Source organism: Hippoglossus hippoglossus, chromosome 21 (genome assembly GCF_009819705.1).
Source record: "Hippoglossus hippoglossus isolate fHipHip1 chromosome 21, fHipHip1.pri, whole genome shotgun sequence".
Classification (NCBI taxonomy): Eukaryota; Metazoa; Chordata; class Actinopteri; order Pleuronectiformes; family Pleuronectidae; genus Hippoglossus; species Hippoglossus hippoglossus.
Window position 1 is genome coordinate 9,668,070 of NC_047171.1, and position 21,528 is coordinate 9,689,597.

At 40.6% G+C, this 21,528-nt stretch overlaps 2 protein-coding genes across 10 annotated transcripts in view; one reads left to right on the forward strand and one right to left on the reverse strand.

Annotated features, from left to right (window-relative positions):
• map2 (microtubule-associated protein 2) overlaps nt 1-15,986 on the forward strand; it is a 73,162-nt gene extending 57,176 nt beyond the window's left edge. For 7 of the 8 annotated variants that reach the window (XM_034574446.1, XM_034574448.1, XM_034574449.1 and 4 more), the window contains 7 exons: nt 417-478; nt 1,781-1,919; nt 2,519-2,575; nt 2,732-3,039; nt 12,513-12,594; nt 13,390-13,502; nt 14,142-15,986. In XM_034574446.1, the coding sequence (XP_034430337.1) occupies nt 417-478; nt 1,781-1,919; nt 2,519-2,575; nt 2,732-3,039; nt 12,513-12,594; nt 13,390-13,502; nt 14,142-14,363 (983 nt within the window). In that variant the 3' untranslated portion in view covers nt 14,364-15,986. Of the gene's footprint in view, nt 1-416; nt 479-1,780; nt 1,920-2,518; nt 2,576-2,731; nt 3,040-9,047; nt 9,142-12,512; nt 12,595-13,389; nt 13,503-14,141 lie in introns of those variants that run through there. The other variant, XR_004612525.1, reaches the window with a different exon arrangement.
• Nucleotides 15,987-16,237: 251 nt separating this feature from the next.
• Nucleotides 16,238-21,528, reverse strand: myl1 (myosin, light chain 1, alkali; skeletal, fast). 2 transcript variants are annotated; one of them, XM_034574466.1, is made up of 6 exons: nt 21,314-21,527; nt 20,420-20,447; nt 18,489-18,632; nt 17,413-17,586; nt 17,237-17,314; nt 16,238-16,735 (listed from the first exon to the last, which is right to left on the reverse strand). In XM_034574466.1, exons 1-6 carry the CDS (start codon nt 21,440-21,442, stop codon nt 16,707-16,709), a joined length of 582 nt encoding a protein of 193 aa, XP_034430357.1. In that variant the 5' UTR covers nt 21,443-21,527; the 3' UTR covers nt 16,238-16,706. The 2 variants fall into 2 exon arrangements, with proteins under 2 accessions (XP_034430357.1, XP_034430356.1); XM_034574465.1 differs by lacking the exon at nt 16,238-16,735 and having other exon boundaries at nt 17,181-17,314; nt 21,314-21,528.

The following is a 21,528-nucleotide window of genomic DNA, read 5'->3' on the forward strand; positions in this document are numbered from 1 at the left end:
TTTTCCCCTGGTGGACAAAATTCTGTGTCAGGGATGATGAAAGCTCACTATGCTGCTGCTGCACTGCCCCAATTAGGTTATTTTAAAGGTTGCATTACATAACACAATATCCCCCATTCTGTGTGATATCTTGCCAAGTCTTTTCAGAACAGTGCTCTCAAGGGGGCAGCAACACGCTCCCATAGAACATTATATTTGACATGTAGCTTACACTGCCAAATCTTGGATTACAAAGCTGGATGTCTATATTTTTAGATTTCCTTTTAGGGATAAACATATAATGAAAATCATGATATATAATCATAAATTGGGACATTTCAAATGCTCTCACTTATTTCCCTTTAAATTATAAACGTAAGACATGTACTAGATTATGTCCATTTCCCTGAAATTCTGTTTCTCTCTCTGTCCCTCAGAAGCCCGACCAGACGGCCGTCAGCCTCTCAGTGTTGCAAGACAGTCTCGTGACAGAGCATCAGTAAGTAAATCACACCGGCCCAACAATGGCTCAACCAGGAAACTGCAATTCCCAACATTAATTCTCTTCTTATCTCTCATCGTTTCTGGTGCGATTGATTTCAAACCATTAATTCCTGGTCCCCATATGGAACTGCAAATACTCCAACCTTTTTACTGTAAACACTGAAACGCCACGCAGCACAATAATTAGGCAGAATAATTATCTCTCGAAATTAAGATTCATTAAGAAGCTGTTGTGTATTCTTCTCATGTGACTTCCACGCAACCTAATCATCTATTCAGATAAACACATTACATAAAGTCTGATTCAGAATCACTGCACGAAAAACAGTCTATTGCATTTCTGTATGAGCACTTTTTCACTGCATTTAATGAAAAAATGTTTTTCTACTTTAGATTTTTTGTTAAATGTTGCCATTGTTGCCTTGTTTAATGGCTTTTTGCAAAAGTAGATAAGACAGATCCATTTAGAGTGTTGTTTTTTTGTGAGTGGGTGTTGAATCACCCTGTGACATTTCTCCAGCGACATGTGGTCGTGATTCCATTTTGCTCCTCTCCATGGTAATGACACTTACTGTGTCTAAAATAACTGTTTCTGCTTCTCTTAAATGTCATGTCATTAAAGTGTATTGTGTCACTCTGAGCCCACATACACTGTATTTCACAACAGATTTGCACTCTATTTACAGTGTTTAAATAAATCTGTTACTATGCAGTGCAACTTGAAATCTTGCATGGACACTGTATTTGTTTGACATTTAAATGGAAGAACATGCTTCTTTCATTAAAATGGCATGTTCACAATGTTTTTTGGGCTCTAATTAAACAAGTCAAACACATAAGATCTGATGCTAATATCTTATTTCTTATCTTTTAATACATCAGATCTTTTACATTGATAGTGCAGAAGAAGCACTGTGTTATTTTCACAGTGTATTTCGGAGCCATGCTGCTTGCCCGTTAGGCTCCATTGTTGCATCATCTCAAGTGTCATGCCCATCGTTTGCCCCTAACAAAGATCCCCACCTCCATATCCCCAGTGACTACCTTATTAGACAGACCTCGTCCATCCTCAGCAGAGCCTCAAGGCTCGACAGTATTACACTGACTCATAGCCAAGGTAGGCGGATGTATGCCAGTTTATGCCTGGAAAAAACATAAACACAATTTTTTTAAATCACTTTCTTTTTGTTATATTCTGCATCTAAACCCATTGTTTCACCTCCTATTAAATATATATCACAGCCACACTGGTCTAAGGATCTCCTTCTTGTCTCTGTGTGTGTGTGTGTCTCAACAGGATGGTGGATCACGGAGCCCAGACAAGAAGTCTCTGCCGCGGCACACCTCCATTCTGAGTCGCCGTGGGTACCATGACCAGGAGGAGAGTTCCACCTCCATCACCAGCTCCGGCTCAACGGCTCCCCGCAGACCCACATGTAGGCTGCAGCTCCTTCAATTCGCTCACTGTACAAAGTATCAGTGTTCAGGTGGCATCAGGCAGCACAGAATCAACAGCAATAACTTCCAACATCAGTCAAAATATCACAGATTCAACCAATATTTCACCAAATGTTGATATTAAGACATTTTTAAGTTAAAAATACTCTTAGTGTATTATTTAGTGCTGTAGTGAAAAGCAACATCATTTTGTCATATACAATTTTGATTATTTTAACAAGTCCTAGCTTTAGTTGTCCAATTAGAGATTTAGATATTTGATATTCTGCTCATGACATTTTTCATGTTTTATTAGACTAAACCAATAAGCACTGTATCTTCCCTCTTGCTGAATTTTTTTTATTCATTCTGTATTAATGAGATAGGCTTCTTTTCCTAATTCATTTTATTCTCGTCATCATCTGTGCAACAGAATGTCAAACTATTTTTTCTTTGTTTTATCAAAATATAACCTGCTTTAGTACAGATCCAAATGTATGCATGTGCAATTTAAATGCTAGCAAGCTAAAAATATCCAGTTCTTTCTACTTTGTTCTTGGAGCAAAGTTTCATCCCTCTCCTTTCTTGCTTTCTTTAGCATTTCGCACTGAGATGAGGGCAGAGCACAGGACAGGACGAGCCCCAAGTATGACAGGTAGAATGGATTTTCTCTACCTATTGTATTAGATTGTGCAGGTCTACTTACTCAACTGGTACATGGATGTGGGTAATAGATTTTGATGGGGTGATAACTGCATATTTCTTTCTACAAAACAATTCCGACTTTAAGCCTCTTACGTCTCCCAACCAGTTGCAGAATCAATGCGCTCGCGCTCAGCTCGCAGTGGCCACTCTACTCCCCGCACCCCGGGGTCCACAGGCATCACCCCAGGGACCCCTCCCAGCTACTCGTCATCCTCGAGGACCCCTGGAACCCCTCGCTCCCTCAGCTTGATTTCCCAGGAGAGGAAGGTGGCAGTAGTCCGCACCCCACCCAAGTCACCCGCAACCACACCCAAGCAGCTTCGCATCATCAACCAGCCACTGCCTGACTTCAAGAACATCAAGTCCAAGATCGGCTCCACAGAGAATATCAAGTACCAGCCCAAAGGAGGACAGGTGACGCTTTGCTCCCACACCCAAACACCTGTAGCTTCGGCTTACATGTTTGTCTTTCATCTTTGCAATGTTGCTTGTGTTTATGCCTTTAGTATGTGTCTCTTATTTCATGAGTTCAGAGATAGATGCCTTCATTGGGTTGTTTATTTATGTTAATACAGGAAATATGTAGATAGAGGACAGTCAGTCTCCTCTCAGGTCTTTAGTCTCCTACCACACTGTACCCATGATTCTGTCCTTGAACCACAGCGCAACTAAGGGTTCAACACCAATAAGAAGAAAAGGGCAAACACAACAACCCTGCAATGTCTTAATGTATAAAAACTAAAAATAAGACCAACAGTAACATTTTTAATACAAATTGTATTTAAGTGTGTTTAATACCATCTGCCTTTTTCTTCTGCTTTGACAGGCCTCCTTCTCTTCGACCTGTTTCACACTTGCTGTCTTTTGTGTCTTTTACTTACTGCTCTCCACTGTTAGCCCGACAGTTATCCTGCTGACTCACCGGAGTGAAAGACTAATGAGTTTAGAAATAATGGTGGAAGAAAAGAATATCAACTCACAGCTATTTATTAAAGAATGTGCACAAATTTAAACAAAGAGAACAAAGAATATTGGACAACTTTTCTTAGCTTACAATGCATTTAATGTTAAGTTTCCCCAGGTCTTGAAGGTGTAAGACAAAGACTGGAACTTATTGAAAGCCAGTTTAGCTGCTTTCATGTTAGACCAGTAGTGAACCTCCCAGTGTTTGTCCTATATGCAACTAAAGGGAAGCCATTTGCAGCAAGTGAGGTCACACATAAGTTGAAGTACTTCCTGTCCTGTGCATAAGATGAGAGCCAAAACAAAGCTGTACAAAGAGATATGGAAACAAGATGAACCAAGCCAATGCAAAAGTTTGACTAAATATCAGGCTTTACTCAAGTAAGCATCAGGCCTCTGGAAGGTCAAAATTGTACTTATGTTATTTCTTAAAATGCTCTTTAACATATCCATTCTCAGGTTCTAAATTTAAACAAACAGAAAAGTGACCTGACTTTGACATCGCATTGCATTTCAAATTTGTGAGCTGCATTTGTTCCTTCAGTTTTTCTCCCCTGGTCTGTGAACCGAAGCCATCACTCCAGCCTACAGGAACCTGCATTTCAAATCAAGTTTTCCTTTGCTGCCCAGAATCTGCATTAACAGGCTGTTTGCAAGAGTATATCTCACAGTTTGACAAATATCTTGCTCCAGCATTAGTCTGAAACACAAAGTCAGCGCTAAAAACAGGAAGCACAGTAATGAAAACAGTGATGTGTCTGTAGCCATCAGCTCTTACAAGCCTCCGCTGATGACCTGATTAGGAGTCTGAGCATTTGGCTGACAACTTTACGACTTGCCAAGTCTCTGCGTTGTGCCCTGTGCAGCCAGACACAAAATAGGGAGGGATCGCGCTCCCAACGCCTCCCTGTCAGCTGCAGGAGAAATGGCCAGAGTGGAGTTTCTGTGCATGTTTGCATGTCTGTGTGCGCAAGCATGCATGCTGCAGGGTCATAAGCAGTGCCAATGCAGAAACTGACGATGCAAATCTCTTTGAAGTAAAGCTGTGTAGAGGGTAAGACAGATGACAACCTGCATCAGGAATCACATTTTTTGGGGGGTGGGGGATTTGCAGTTAAAGGTAATTTTACCAAGTGTGAATATGTGATATTTGCCTGACAGTGTAGACAACCCAGTGCTCCCCATCAAGTGCTACAGGATTTTGGATGTGGTTGGTCCATGGTTGGGTAGAATTTTGGTCCTGTGTCTACCAGCAGTTTTAATACTAGCGTCAGTATTAAGTATGTTTATTTATCCTTATAAAAAACCTCCATACTAGCAGTGATAGGATTTTGCAATGTTCCCATTTGATCAAGTGAGGACAGTGGTGATCCTTAAATTAACAACATTCAGTCTGCCACTCCTCAGTATGTTTTTCTCTGTCTTGACAGCTGTGTATTTGCAAACTGCAGTGTGAGATGCATATACAATAACTGCTAAAAGACTCTGACACTCACTCAGTTTGAAAATCTAGAATATAAAGACGCGGGGGTTGCCAGCCCATTCCCCTTTCATGTGTCCCCTGTGACTGAACTATCCTTCAGCAGCATATTGCTGTATCATGCAACACGCTCCAGTGAAAAACAAGAAATGGTTGTTGTGAGCACAATTCCCATTCGTTTTACAGTTCAGATGATAAAATCATCTTAATACATGGATGTCGTCCAATATTTTAGTAACACATTATGTACAAGTAACCATTGGCATATGACTCTAATATACTTTTCCTGACATGTTGTAGCCCTGAGCAGCTCCAAGTAGTTTGTATTAGTTTCAAGCAGCTCCTGTAGTGAGCCTCTCTCAGCCACTGACCTGTCCATCATTGTCCTCATAGAAGCACACGGACCAAAATGCGCCGCCAGAGGCCAAACACAAGGCTTCTTGGATCTGGAAGTCATTGCTGCGCCTCATCTCTGTAACTCTGTGTGTGTCAGCGGCTCACAGTGTGACCTGGACACAAGACCTGCTGGTACACCTCAGCACTGTTAGTTATGTCACTAAGTGGTTTTTTAGAGCCTCAATAACAGTGTGCCACTGAAAAAACAATATCAAGTAAACAATGATAACTTTGAAAGGCTAGTTTTTGATCAATACATTTGCATTTCAATGTGGAATAAAGCCAAAGGTTCTCTTAAATTAAATCATAAAATTGAACAAAAACAATATAGCTACTTTTTCTTTATATATGAATTGATCTCTATGTATATATTAGTTGTATATATAAATATTTGATTAAGCTGTCATATTAAGCCAGGAGTTACATGGGGGATTAGGTCAATCAAGATTTTGCTGTTGGTTAGACTTAAGAATTTTATTTCAGGGCTTACACGTCCTTAAATTCAAGAGCTATGTCTTTAAATAAAATAATAATTTAATGGAAATTTGAAATGTTGAAAGAGGAAATAAACTAACGTTAATCCGGTAACCTGAAGAATTAAAAAGACTATTTAATTGTTGAACTCATTTATTTCAGTGGCACACTCTAGGTTCCATAGTTTTCAACAATTAAAAGTCGTTTTCAACAATTAAAAGAATACACCAAGTTTCATGATGGGAATGCAATGATAAAAGTGTAAGTGAGAAAGGACTAAAATAACAAAAGACAAATAATTGTATCTTTTGACATGGTGTTTTTTTCTGACGTTTTATCTCAGAGAACTGGAGCAAATAATTAATGTTGCTAATACATTAATGATTGAACTTCTCTCCAAAAACTAGGTGTATTTGTTTGTTTTTACACATTAAACCACATTGGTGTTCATGATCTGGATCTCACATTGACTTTTTTAAGATTTCCAACATACTCAGCCATTGTAAAGTCAATACAATGTATATAAATTACCTCACATTTTTCCGTACATTGTTCATCCCTCTCCTCTAGCATCTAATCCAGTCAGTTTATGACTTTTTTATTCTCATCCACCATGTAAGAGGTCCATCTGTGTATTTCTCCATAGATTTATATTTTAAACAGGAAGGTGGACTTCAGTCACGCACTGTCAAAATGCAGCTCCAAGGAGAATCTGAAGGACTCTCCTCGTGGAGGCAATGTATGTACCCTTCAATCTTCACCTTCCTCCACTGAGGAGATGGGTGATGGCCACTGTGTAGTTTGATTTAAGTCCAGTTAAGTGACATGGAGCAAGCTGCTTCGTAGACTTTGTGGTCGAGTATCGTAGTACTCTAGTTATATTTCCCTAGGATCCCTACTTCCCCACTCCAGGTTGATTCCTGTGCTTGAAAACGTGTATGTACTGTATACTGTCATTTATTGTCTCTAGTTTTTCCCATTAGTTTTTGGGTAACAGGTAATATTTAAAGCTTATCTGGTACAACTGTTGTATTTTATACCAATTCTTCTACCCACAAGCAGGGTGTAACAACATACCAACTGGTGTCAGCCTCTGTTTTTAGCCCCCCTCTTGCTGCGAGAGCAGTGGTCATAAACCCCAGAATATCTTAACTGTGGCACCAAGTGGTCTCATGATTATATGACACAAAGCCGATAATGTTGGCAAATGTCTTCTGTGCTCGTGTGCACTTGAGTGAGACACTTTAAGTCCCATCAACCTCTTCCGTATACAGAAATCCCTCTGATCATTTATATTGGGTTAGTTTCTACATGTACATCTAGTACTTCATACTGTGCATCTTGGGTCTGGCCTGTGTCTGGTTGTTATTTCCAATTGTGTGGTTGAAGCTGTGAAAGATCATCCCAGATCCTTTATGTGGATCTGTTAGTTAAAGGTGTTTTTTCTTACCCTAGAAAAGGTTCAGATTCCCATTTTTCTCCTAAGGTGTTAGTTTGTTCCAATTCTAGATGAATCCCAGATGGAAACTTTTAAAAGAACGTGTGCTTCTTTTAGCTTTTTTAACTGTGCCCCTCAAGTCAGGCTGTGGTCATTTTATGTTTGAATTTTACTATACAAAAAGCAAGTATATCAGTTAAATGTTTGAATCATCTGCTGTAATTGTCTGTTCTTTGCACTGGTTGCAGTAAATATAAAGATTTTAAGCATTTATATTATTTTAATGAGGAACAGATTATAAAAGAATCAGTCCTAATTAATTGTTGTGAAGAAGTGTCTCAAGACAAAGAAAGAATAGCTTGGCACAGTTTTTTTTATAGTTTATAATGAATTTCAAGCTTTGGGGGGGAATTTATGGTATGTCTTTTTATTCAGTGTGTTTTATAGTGGCCTTTTTAATAGAATTTACTTAGGGATCCAAAATACATTTTACTTTACATTATACATTTCATAGACCTAAGGGGAAAGCAATGGCAAGAAATTGGACCCATTCAGTTTTACGACCAACAAAGTCCCGTTTGCAAGTTAGTATTTCTCAGATTTTCCATTTTGAATAAGCCCCTCGCTCAAAACTGAAAAACCTTGTACATTTCGACACGTCTCTCTTTTAAACTGTCTGTGTTTTCTCCATAGATGAGCTTTGTGTGTTTTTTTGTTGTTCTTTACTGCCCGTTGTGTCATTATAGATCTATTGAATCTATTTATATTAAAGTAGCTATAGGATATAGATAGTTCAGGGCTCACAGACCTGATGGACTCCTCACCTCTCCTCTCCTGAATAAACTGTACGTCATTTTTCTCCCCCTAGTTTAGTTTCTGTTGCTTTCAATGTGCTAGTGGGAACATGTGTATCACTGGTAGTATGTCTGTGCCAACTGGTTGTGTCTGCATCTCACTCCTGCTCTCTCTCCTTGCAGCTACACAGCTGTTCAGCTATATATTTTTATCATCCTAACAGTCTCAAGTATGACCTGCTTTCAATTGGCATTTACTCGTATTTGTATCTGAACAAAGGAAATGTTGACACCCTATTCGAGTATCTTCTCAAGGAGTTGACTTTGTTTTGTCTGGTGACACCTTGTGAAGCTACGATATCCTGACTGGTTCCTGAAGTCAAAGCAAATTTATTTCAGCAATATCTTGAAACGTCATGTTATTCTGTTTCAGAGCCTTTTTCTTCCTACAAATCCTCAAGGGGACAAAAAGCACACTGACTCTCTTTAGCTTCAGTTACACAGCACCATCTTTTTGCAGGGAATCCATTGTTTCATAGGATGTCAATGTTGATTCAAAGAGGTATAGACGATCTGCTGAGGAGTCACCAGATGTAGCACATTTTACTACCACAGGGTCAAAAGGGTTCAGGCTGTGAAACTTGTATTGAGAGGAATATTTCCTGCCTTTTCGACTGTCCTGATTGTGACCGGGAACCAGTGGGTCCAGTTATTAGCGCACTGCCCACAACCAAACAGAACTAGCATATCAAGGATAGAACATAAAAAGAGACAGAGGAGAGAAATTGGTGTTTCAGAGGATGTTTGAAATGTCGTGCCATGCCAGAACGCCTTCCGCGCTTCTTCCCACCTCATTCCTGACCTCCACCCCTGGCAGGTTCTCAGTCCCCAGTGTTAAGCTGGACTATAGCCATGTTCAGTCTAGGTGTGGGTCCTTGGACAGGCGGGGCTACTCAGCAGGAGGTGGAAATGTGAGTCTTGTGCCACAAGTCCATTGTCTCAGTGTTATTTCTGTGTGTTCTTGTTGTATTGTTTCTTTCTTGCCTTTTCTTTTCCACCTCTTTTACTATTTCCCAGTTTATGTCACTCATTTATTAAGGCATCATTGCTCTTTTCCTGAATGCTCTTCATTAACACAGCGCCCTCCTGTTGTGCTTTGTGTCCTGCGAGGATTTATTTTATACAAAAGGCTGAATGTCTCCTCCTCCAGCACTTGAAAACATTCAGGACTGTAGCCGTCATCAACATTTATTGTAGAGGCGCAATTCTATTTTGCACATAAAGTAGTCTTGATATTTGGTTTTATGCATATAAATCTAAATGCATGGAAGAAAATACAATTATTCCACTTATTGGTAGCAAGAATCTAGCCAACACCTCTCATCCTCAAAAGGGATCACGCTGCATGAACCTCTTCCCTCTTAGCTGATGAACTCAGGTTACAGATGTTTAAAGCAGGTACAGTGTGCTCCATCTAGAGTCTCTCCTCTGTGTAATGCACTTTATCAGAGCACTGTTGTGCAAGCCTAATAATAATAATAAGACAATTAAAATCATTTCACCCTCAGAATAGCCTGTTCTCATCACTGCCTCTGACAAATCCGAGACGACAGCTGCCTGCGTCGTCTCCTTTCAAATAACTGTTGAGAGAAGCATCACATTTATAAGTGCAAAACTGATTCAATGGCTTTTTATGTAACCATGTTTGTTAAGTTTGAAAGAAAAGCAGCCGGAAATGAGAATTTGCTATTCTAATGAAATCCAAACTGTCCTCAGTTTTGCATCAGTAGCATTATTTAATGTGAACAAATGTGGTTACTGTTTGGATCATTGTGATGCTACATCCTGTATTTTTACATACAGAAAGAACCACCGTATACTCTGGTCTTTCAGTATGTACACAACCTCTAATTCAACTTAGAGACATCTGTTGTCTATGGCACGTTGGGACTGACAGATGGAGCCAAAATGTAAACAGTAAATAAACAGAAAATGTTTTATACTTTCAAAGATTTTACAAATGGCTAATTTAGGCTAAAAGAAAATAAACCGTTTTAACTGTAAAAACAAAAAAAAACTTTTTTTCTATTAGTAAAACTTGTGTGTTGCAGTCACATAGTGCAACATAAAAGAGCCAAAACAAAAAGACAAGTATCTAATGTTGAACCACAGCAAGTGACAAATGGCACATTAACACATTGATGACTTAAAACCAAAGCTGTACGACTGACACTTGTGCAGCTTTATATAGCGAGCACATGTCAAATTTCAGGGCACTGGTGAAATTGACAAGTACAAGGCCACAGAGTCAGTGAGTGGGCTGTTAAATGGACCAATCACTGGACTGGATCCCCACAGCTTCAGTAATATGGAGATCCAAAGGCAGAGTAAGATTTGCAGACAGAATGTTAGACACAGAGATCTTAACACTTGACCAAATTAAAATTCATAAATTGGTTGTAGGTCTACATTTATGTAAAATCTGTGCAAAGGTTGTTTTTAGCCACAAGAAGTAAAGGATGGAAGCTTTCAAAAATATTAGCTTGAGTAGTTTCTAATTCTGACTTCTGGTTATCTGGTGTGACCACTGCACCACTTCTCAGATGGGTTGTTCCCAGTATCTTGGAGAACGTGTCCAACTTCTTTTGTGTACGTAAGCTGTGTCTTAACGTAATTCCAGACTTAGCTCCATGTTGCTGAGATCAGGGCTCTGTGGCGGACACACCATCTGTTGCACTTGTTTGCTGCTGAAGATGGTTTATTTATATTTGGGGTCGTTTCCCTGCTGCAGAAGGATTTACAACCACATCACACGCCACCTGCTTGTATTTTGTGACGGAGAAAAAACTCTTAATGCTTAATTTGCTTAAAACCTTTGCACAGTAACATATATACATACAAATCTGCATGATGAGAAGTGGCCATTACTCTTCACTCTATTACCAAAGTGTACTGTACATTAAAATAGGACATTAGTACATTTTGCCCCTCATGCTTTTTAGAGTCATAAAAGGATGAATGTGATTGGCCATGATTGTGACAACCAGTAACACACCCACTGAACTATTTTGGCAACTTGATCCTTGGTTTACAGATAGATAGACGTTGTAAAACCTTTAAAACATTTTACAAAAACCACATGACTTGTTGAAGAAAACTTCACTGGTTTGGATAGATCTGTTATCTTGGTGAAGTCTACTGTTCACCTCGGCAATCTCATTCAATTATAAAATAAATAGTATTTTATAGCAGTTTGGGAGATCATATTGCACAACCAATGGTGCAGATCTAGTTACCTCTTAATTCATCATCTGGAGTTGAAGCCAATTTTAATATTTCATAATAAAGGTTATATTTGTGAAGCATTCACTTAAATATGGTTGGAAAGTCCAATTTCTATCAACCTGTAATACAACAACTAATACCAGATAGGGTTTTTTTATATATAAACCATGAAAATAGAGAAAAACATCAAACAAAACGCTCATAACGATATCACTGCTGGAGAAGTTAGCCAAGCAGCAGCCTGATGTTCACCCACGCTGACACAAACCACATCTCATCTTTGCTAGTGTTGCATGTGTAAAGAACACTGGGTAGATGAACATGCTTCAGTGCAGACTGGTGTCGTGGCTTCTCATGCGGCTCATGGTCTGTGTTGTTCGTCATCATCTCACTTTTCCTGTTGAAAATAGTTTTCAGCTGAATCTGTGACTTGGCAAAGTGATGGATGACCACAGGCGTGACCCAGTGTTTGTGGTGTATCGCCTCATGTTCGTTGTGCTGTGCTTTAAGCTTTATATCTCCGCTCTGTTTGCTGTCTCATCGGTTCACTCCTTTAGTATCTCTCATGGGGTTTTCTCCTCAAATCCCCAGGGTGGGTCACATAGCCGCATATATATCTACTCTCAGCCTGTGGCCACTTTCAACTGAAAACACTGATCAGTGTTGTGGTGTACAGTATATCTGACAGGTCCTCTGAAAGTGCCAACACATTTGAGCTCAAAGTTCAGTCCCGGCACTCACATAGCTCGTGTTCAGTCTTGGTTGAGCTGGTTGAACAGACACCAGCAGGTCTCCTCCCAGCAGAGCACAAGGACTGTCATGTAATGGTCACTGGTTTTCTGCTCTTGTGCTGTCTTACTCGTGTTTTCAAATAATAAATTGGACATCACTGTGTCAGAATGTAGATAGCTGCAGCTTTTCTTTCAAGACAATCTCAAGATAAGGGCAGATCAGATGCACTATATTCTTCTCTGTAATGCATAAAGGAAAGATAGATGACTCCTAGCCTCATTTTGTAACCGCAAGCTCTGACCGTGGTTTTTCCTGTTTCTCTCAGGTGCAGATACAGTACAAGAAGATTGACTTGAGCCATGTGACCTCCAAGTGTGGCTCTCTTGACAACATCCATCACCGACCTGGTAACCTACGAGATCCTACTCAAGCATCCAGTTTTACTAGCATTAACACGCGATCTGTTTCTGGATATGGTGAATGTATATCTGGATATCATATCTGGATGAGGAAGAATCCATGCTAATGCAAGGTCTCTCAGGCGGGGGGCAAATTCAATCCATTCAGTTGACCTCATTCATCAGAGGGAAATCAGCCCAGAAATGAATGAGGTCACTTAAGTCAACATAGCAGGCGAATATATAAACAGTCCATAGCCAGTTTTCATGAAGTTGGTTTTGGCCATTTATCACTGCAAATTCAATTCTTCTCCCCTCCACTGTGTTGGGCTGGTGGTAAAACTCCTAATGACAGATCAGTCAAACCTGTGCTGCTGTAAAATCGACATGATACTTTTGTATTTTTGATTTGAATGACCTGGTGTCTGAAGTCATTACTGATGAATATAAACACCACAGACCTATTTTAGTGCTCCACCAGCAGGGAAACTAAATGACAGGATGTGCATCTAACAGGTTTCTGGAGTATTTGCTGTTTTAATGTGAGGTGTGGAAAACCACTTTCCCCTCCCAGTTGGTATGTGGTGACTCCTTTTCCTCCTGCAACGCCATCTGCTGGCTGTCAGCTGTCTGACTCTGGGCCCACAAACACTCTTTCAGGACTACATTACTACCAAGGATGAACTGACCTTATATGAATCTGGAAAAAAAATGATGTCGACAGAAACTACACTGGTTAACGGAGGCATACAACTGCAGTAGATTCCTCTATATGTTTCTTACACTTCCTCTACTTCTTTCCAGGGGGCGGTAACGTGCGTATAGAGACTGTGAAGTTGGACTTCAAAGACAAGGCCCAAGCCAAGGTGGGTTCCCTGGATTATGCTCACCACATGCCTGGGGGAGCCCACCTCACGGTGAGTGTCAGCTCCATGTCCTCAATCCATCCTTTAATGGAAAACATCAAGTTTTTGAGAGATTGTCTCAGTTATCAACATAGATGGAGAAAACATGACAACACACACATTCCTATAGTAAATTATATTTAATCTACATGTCACGGTGTGTAGAATTTTCAGTTGCATTAATTTGTTAATTTAAATGAAAAGAATGTAGAGAGAAAAATCCCTCGTCCATGAATACTTCTATAATCATAAAAGGTATGTAGCATTGCCATAATCTTATTTAGAGTAAAGTTTAAAATAATAATTATTCACATACATATGTAATACATACGTATGTTCAGTCCAATCTTTCAAAAACTTGTTGTATTCCTTTATCAGCCAGTAAGGGTAAAGATAAAGGTAAAGTATACGCCGCTATCAAAAAGTAATGTAACGGTTCATCCAAATACATGAATGTATGTTCATGAAGTGTTCATCATGCTCTGGTGCCAACACAGGACTAAACAACAGCCTTTGAGTGAGGACTTCAAAACAGACTCTGAAGTTAAACATCATTTGCAGTTGATCTCAAGTGAACTCAGAAAAAAGCATGAGTTCACGATAACGAACATGGTGTATTTCTTCTCCCATCGCACAATCTTCCTTTATTAGATTGAGACCCACAGGCTGGCGTTCCGCGACCAGGCCAAGGCCCGGGTCGACCAAGGAGCCGAGATCAGTATCCAGTCACCAGGCGTGTCCGGCACGGTGTCCCCCAACCGCAACCGGGACAGCCACCTGTCCTCCTCCGGCAGCCTCAACATGACGGAGTCGCCACAATTAGCGACCCTGGCTGAGGACGTCACCGCAGCTCTGGCGAAGCAGGGTTTGTGAACACTGGACCCCAGACTTCCTCGCCATGATCCACTGGAACTTTTCTGCCCACTCCTGCCACCCTGAGGCCAACCTCAGCTAAACCATGAACATCTCCGCCTCCAATACCCATGTCTCAACTTTGAGTAGAAACTGAAATTAGGAGCTACTGTACTTTGATCCTCTTTATTTTTCATCTCTTTAAAGAGATGTGTGTTATTTCTGATTCATTTTGTTGGCCTCTCTCTCTTTGGATGATGTTGCATAGAATAGTTCAGATTGAGCGCTGGTCCTAGATCAGATTGAGGACCAGTCCATTGACTGTCCTGGATCAGTATTTTTGAAGAAGCTACAGCCTTGGCCAGCACACCATGCAGCACGTGTTGTTCTTGCTCAGTAACTGTGCATGGACTCCAAAACCCCCTAACAAACCAAGCATCCTTACTGCGAGTCATTCTTGTCATCCAATATATAATATATTCAACAAATATATATAGAAACATGTATAAAAAATACAAGTCCTTTGCCATCTAAATGTCCATGAAACATTTTAAAAGGAAGCGACACTATGGCGATAAAATATACCTGTAAAATTGCATAAGTGCAAGAACTAGGTCTCGTGTTATGACAAGCATGTATTGATTCAAATATTAAAAAGAGGCTATTTTGTAATTTAAAAAAAAGCAATTTTAGTAAGTTATTTCCTCACTTATTGGATAAAACTGAAACAAGTTCATGTTTTGTAGTTATTAGTTGTTTACAGTGTAACGCTTGGTGACAGTGTCAGACAGCTGATGTGGTGTTGCTAAGGGATGCATCTCTGTCCTGTTGAAGAGCATCATACACTCGTACCTGCTCAGTAGTTCGTTATAGGATCCTGTTTACACGTCAGAACGTTGTTACACACCGGAGTTGGTCCACACGCCTCCATCCCAGAAAGGAAAATGGCAAAAAGAGTGTTGTCTTTACAGCTGCAGGTAATCAGATTACATGATTGACGAGAGAACAGACTGATGCTGCGCTCATCAGGACTGAATCTGAACCACAGTGGAAGACGCTACTGTTTGCGACAGGTGATATAGAGGAAGAGCAGCTAGTGTGTGCGTGTGTGTGCGTGTGTGTGTGCGTGTGTGTGTGTATGTGCGTGCGTGTGTGTGCGTGTGCATTCGAGCATTCGGTGCAGATCCCACGTTGTTTTACCACAGATGCTACCGTATGTGGATGTTGAGTGGCAATATGTTGGAGAAGAAATTGGATTTCTTTTCTTTTCTGCTTTTTTTTTTTGAAACATCAATAATTAAAACAACACTAGATGAAGAAAAATAAATAAAACGACAGAGGAAACTTCTGTTACATCTGTTTTGAAAAAAAAGTGTTTGGGTTATCTAGTTTCTCTTTCAGACACCATCTGTGGTATATCCTGCCTCCTGCCTAATTACTGCCCTCACCCGCGACTTGTTTGTTTGCTTCTGTGTTTCTTCTGCATCCCCCCCCCCATCTCCGTGTGCCCCCTCCCCACCTCCTGCTCAACCATACAGCAACTGTAAATGTATTTAAAAGGTCAAGTAGATGTACGCAGTTTTTCTCTTGTTGATATGACACCACTTACAATAATTAATGACAATAAAAAGGACAAAAACTGAAGCTGGAGCTCTGTCTTCTTTTTCAAATGACAAGAAGAGAATGAGATTTTTTGTTTTAACGTGTATAAAATACTAAAGTGTAAAAATTATCAATTCTGCATGAAGGGTATTGACAACAAGTTTTATCTTCATATTTAATTGATAGACAAGAGAGTATAATCAATATTCTAATTTAAATCTGCAAGAACACTAAAATAACCTTGTTTTCTAGTGTGTTTGATCTTGTGAAGAAATCAGTCAGAAATTCGTTGGTGAAATGGGACTTTGTGAAAATTTATTGTGAAATGGCAGAGGGTACAATAAGTTAAGACTTAGGGAAGGGTTGGGGGAGGAGTGGATTCATTTTTGATGGTTGCCAGTCCTGGGCCAAATCAGTCACTTGACTGGCAGATCGAGCGCCAGCTATAGAGTAAAAACCAGTGACGATTCCCCCCAAAAAAAAAAAATATCCCCAATGAGACCTGGGTGAAGATGGTGAAGGACATCTGGTAGGAACGGTTCCCACAAGAGGAAGGAGGATGAGAGGGGGGGGGAAAAAGCACCAGTTGGACATACGAGAAAAAAAAAATGTTTGGAACAAAAGCAAAAGGTTTCAGGAAATGACATCTCATAGTCCTTTGTTCCCCCTGCTTCCTCAGGTTGTGGCAGAAACAGTGAGTGGATGTCGTGGCACCATGGGGTCTGCACATGTACGATGGTCCCCACCGCAGTGGCAGGGTCCTTAAATGGACATGATGTGCTTGACAAAGGCTGTGGACGGAGACCAGGGCGGCACACAGACAGACAGGACAGGAGGGAGATGAGTGAGTGAGGAGAAAAATCGGTAAATAATAATAAAAAATCAAAAACTAAAAAAGTTCAGATGCACAGCTACTATACAAATAACGTGAAACTGCTTTGATATTGTCTAGAACACCATAAAATATCTTCAGCCTGGTTTAAACAACCTTACAAATCATTACTGTATTTTCACTTATGCACAAAATCGACGTTAAATGGAAACTTTCTGGGTTAAGTATTTATTTAAAGGGTCACTCCAGACTTTCTATACTTTCAATACTATCAAGATGGGGACTCATGGGAATCAGATATGGTCAAAATCAAGCTGTACAGGTCAAATGTTCCAGAATTTGTATTCAGAATATGGGTCATATTAACCTACACTAGTAATTTCAGATATAAAATAATAAAGTGAAGAATATAAAAACGTTTATATTATCATGTGCTCATATATTGCAGTTTGTAACTCACACTCGTAGTTGATACAGCCGTTCTCGTCCTCCTGTCCTACCATGAGAGAATCGATCTCAGACTCAGTCATCTTCTCTCCTGTAGGGGGAGACAGAGGACAACCACAGTTAACAACACAGTGACACACACACAAATGTTCAGAGAGTAACACAGCAGGTTCCTGGAGGCTCACTCACCCAGTGTTGACAGGACAATACGCAGCTCAGCACCCATCACTGTGCCGTTGCCCTCCTTGTCGAAGACGCGCAGACCCTCAACGTAGTCCTCGAATCCGGCCTTGTTTGGGCTGTTGATGATGGTCTGGAGCATGGGCAGGAAACCCTCGAAGTCTACTCTCTTGTTGACCATGTCTGCGTGACGGGAGACAAAAATGACTGAATCAGACAAAATCCTTTCAACATGTTTTTCCACCTCTCCACTACAGCTCCAGCATCCTATCTCTTATTTGCAAAAATAATAATGTTGCCATTTTTCTTTAAGGCTACAGAGATTTATAGATTTATGTATCTTCCCTTATTTGCATACCCTAAACGTTCAGTTTCAAGAGGAAGTAAAAGTAATGTTGCACTGACCTCTACAGGCTGAACGCTTTAAATTCTGTTGCATGACTAAGCACTGAGATACTAATTATTTCAGTAGGATGTGGAAAAGTGTTGATTTTTTACACACGACCACAGTCATCAGTGATGTTGCATTGCACAGTGCAAAGAGCAAAGAGCTGTATCTCTCTGCAGGGTTACAGCGTCAACCACTGGCAGCACAAACAGGGGTTTCAACCTCTTAATAGTTGCTCTGAATGAAGACAGAGATTCTGATTCAGCTCTGAGACTTTTTAGTGACAGTTCTGCTCCATGTGTTTACTCAATAACATATGTTTTATCGCACAGGCTGAAAGAAAAGTGGCTCATGGGACTGAACGTGATTAATTTCAGCCACAAAGCAGTTACTGAACATTTCTTCCTTCTAATCCTCCACCTAGACCCAAAAAGACATAACAGTGTGAGCACTGCTGTTAATGACTGGTACACTGCAGATGGGGTTGAAAGAAAATACAAAAATCATCAGAAATACGACAAAGCCTAGAGGTAGGTCTGTGTCTTCCATGTCCAGTAGGAAGCATTTCAGTCACATGAAAATTCAATTGATTAGAAAAAGATGAATAAAAAAAATGAATGTGTAAATGTAATAAATTGCACCAAACACCCAAACATCACCTCACTAAATCAATCATGTACTGAAAGAATCCTCTCACCATCAGCGGAGGGGCTTCCCAGCAGTTTGTTCACCTCCTTGTTGGTGGGGTTCTGTCCCAGAGCGCGCATGATGTCGGCGATCTGGTTGTAAGCCACCTTGCTGTCACCCACCCTGTCGAACAGACCGAAGGCCTCCCTGTAGTCTGCGGGGGGGGGGGGAAGAGAGGACGTTAACATCTCAGTGGATCAATGTTGTTGGTGTGCATCAGACATGTTAAAGTTTACAGGGACTAAACTTAACTTTGTGAAGCCTTAAATGAATACAGTATGATATTATATTTGCTCACTGTTTTAAATAAAAATGTCTAATATACTAGAATTGTTATAAATTAAATATACTGGTGATTTGCTTATTTATTATAGTGAGCTACCATGCTAGAGTTAGCATAGAGCTAAAGTACAACAATGGAACGAACAGGATGTTTATGTCTGCATCTGAAACTATATTTGGTGTCATTTCTGTTATATTCTTGCAGAGTCCTATTAGAATATCATTAAATAAGTTCATTCAAAATATTTTGCATTACCGCCTAATAATCTGTGGAGGTCAGTAGATACAAATCTCCTGTCAACTTCCTGCATTTTGCATAAATTTGTATTTAAAGTGGACAAAAGGTGGTATTTGTATATTGAGAGAACAATATTATTTTTATTCTAATAAGACAAACTGTTGTCTTTCATACTAGATATCCATGGATAAGTTTAAGTAAAAGTGTTTCATTTTCCCCACATTTTAAATCAGTAGTTTGAATTTGTGTTGTCGACCTGCAGGTGGAGGCGGCTCCTCTACAAACAAGGGCAAGACATTTCTCTAGGCTTTGGTATTAAGGACTGAATAGACTGACTCATGACTGACTCATGCCAAGCTGCTTCAACCTTCAGACTATTTCTATCTCAGCTCTCTCTCTCTCTCTCGCTCTCTCTCTCTCCCTCTCTCTCTCTCCCTCCCCCTCTCTCTCTCTCCCTCTCTCTCTCAGCTGGGCTACGGGCTCTTTTAAAAGACCACCTTGGAATTGACAAACATAGCTGAGAATATGAGCCCCTTCCTTTTACAGGCAGGGCCCTCTGTGGGTGAGCTGAGTTAGTGCTGACTGCAGTGTAACCACACAACAGGTCCGGTGCGATGCAGGTGCGATCCAGGTTAGAAAGCATCGACATCACGTTTATCGTAAAAAAAAAAACAGTCGTACCACGGTTCTTCTAAACTTTATCCTTCTGTGATCCCGCTAATTAGCTGCTGAATATTTTTGGCTGCTGTGAGAAGAAGAATGTTGCCTCTTGGCAAATGCTCTGATATCACAGATCCAGTGGCAGAGAGTCTCATGTCACCGGAGAGCTGCCAATAACAACCTGCGAGTTGATATTAGGACACAGGGATTGATTGAATTGAGTTTGTGACGCACTGACCCCAGTTAACTTGAATGAATGTGGCCCTGTGGCCTCCAGTCTATGTTTAATATGAGATTTAATGGGGTTTCTTTTGAAGATGAAACAAGTTAATGCAGGTTTTTGATTTAGCTGCTGCAGTACAACTGCTGCTTCTTTAAAATCAAAAGCCTGCAGCAATGCAATTATCCCCCCAAAATACTATGAAAAAAAACCCCAAAAATGTTTTTGATGTTATTTTGACTTTTCTCTCTACGTTTTCTTGATGTTTGCATGGATTCTTTCCTAAATTCATCCATTTACAGATTTTCCGAGCCATGTCCAAACACATTTGTCTACCATGAACAGACAAATTTAAGATGTCTGTTGCAGGCTGGCTTTGACCTTATGTTAATCTCGAAGAGAGATTGGTTTACTATCTGACTTCTTCATAATATGAATTACATGGATGAGTTTTCTGATTTGCCAACACTTTGGGCGAATGAGATACTCAAGAAAAAGATGAGATGATGTAGATGCGAAAGTAAAAATGAAGTTTTCTTACCATCAATCTGGTCTGCGCTGAATTCCACCTACAAGCCAATAAAAAAGCAGCCATGTTAGTGTATGAACATACATATGCAGGAGTTTTGACACTCCATGAATAACCAATAACACAACCATTTATTACTAAAAACCATCAGTACAAACAGGCAATTTTTTCCTCCTCTTAATCTGGACCACACAAACAGGACTAGGATTACATTTTTTCTCTTTGCCAATATTAAGTTGACATTCTGGCTCCGGAGTCACGAGAGGTCCATCTTTAGCTACATTAACATGTCCACATTTGGTGTCAGCAGGGCAGCATCATCACGCAGTGCGTCACCGCTCTGCTCCAATCAGGAGAACCGGGGGGGGGCGTGGTCTGATGGACCATGGTGAGCTATCCATGGTTCTAGTCCTTCACCTCAGACCACTGCACAACCCTGAGGGTGGTCCTTTAAAGTCTGCAGCTGCTCCCACTCACTGGCCATAAAGTGAACGTCCACACAGGTGCCAGTGTGATGGACTTTGCCAGTTAAGTCAAAGTGAAGATAGATGTGCATTAAACACAAAGACCTTTAATTAAACAAGAAGTTGACCTTCTCTTCCATCACTATCTTTGATCTTGGATATGATACATGCATTCTATAGATGTATCTGTCCTCTCTTCCATTTAACTCCTATAATCAAAGCAGCCACAGCAGCTCTGAATATTCTCATTATCCTTCCTTTAAATGCATTAAATAGAAAACAGTTTTTCCCAGGTCTCCATCATCATCATCCCCTTTCCATTTTGCAGTAGCTCTGCTTCTGTCATGCACCTCTGTGCTTAAAAGTCGAATCCCCGCTCTTCCCGAGCAGCCATCCTCCCATCTCCATCCCTCCCCACCGCAGACCACCTCATGCTTTCTACCTTGACGGCGGACAGGTCGACAGCGGGAGCTGCTGCGGGAGGTGCGGGCTCCGGTGCAGCTACCGGGGCTGGAGCTGCTGCGGGCTCGGCCTTCTTGACGGCAGCCTTAGGATCCTTCTTTGGTGCCATTTCAGCGGATAGTCAGATGTAGGACAATTCCCGGGGTTAGTGTGACAAGACAAGGAGTGTACAGCACAAAGTGGAGGCGACTCGGA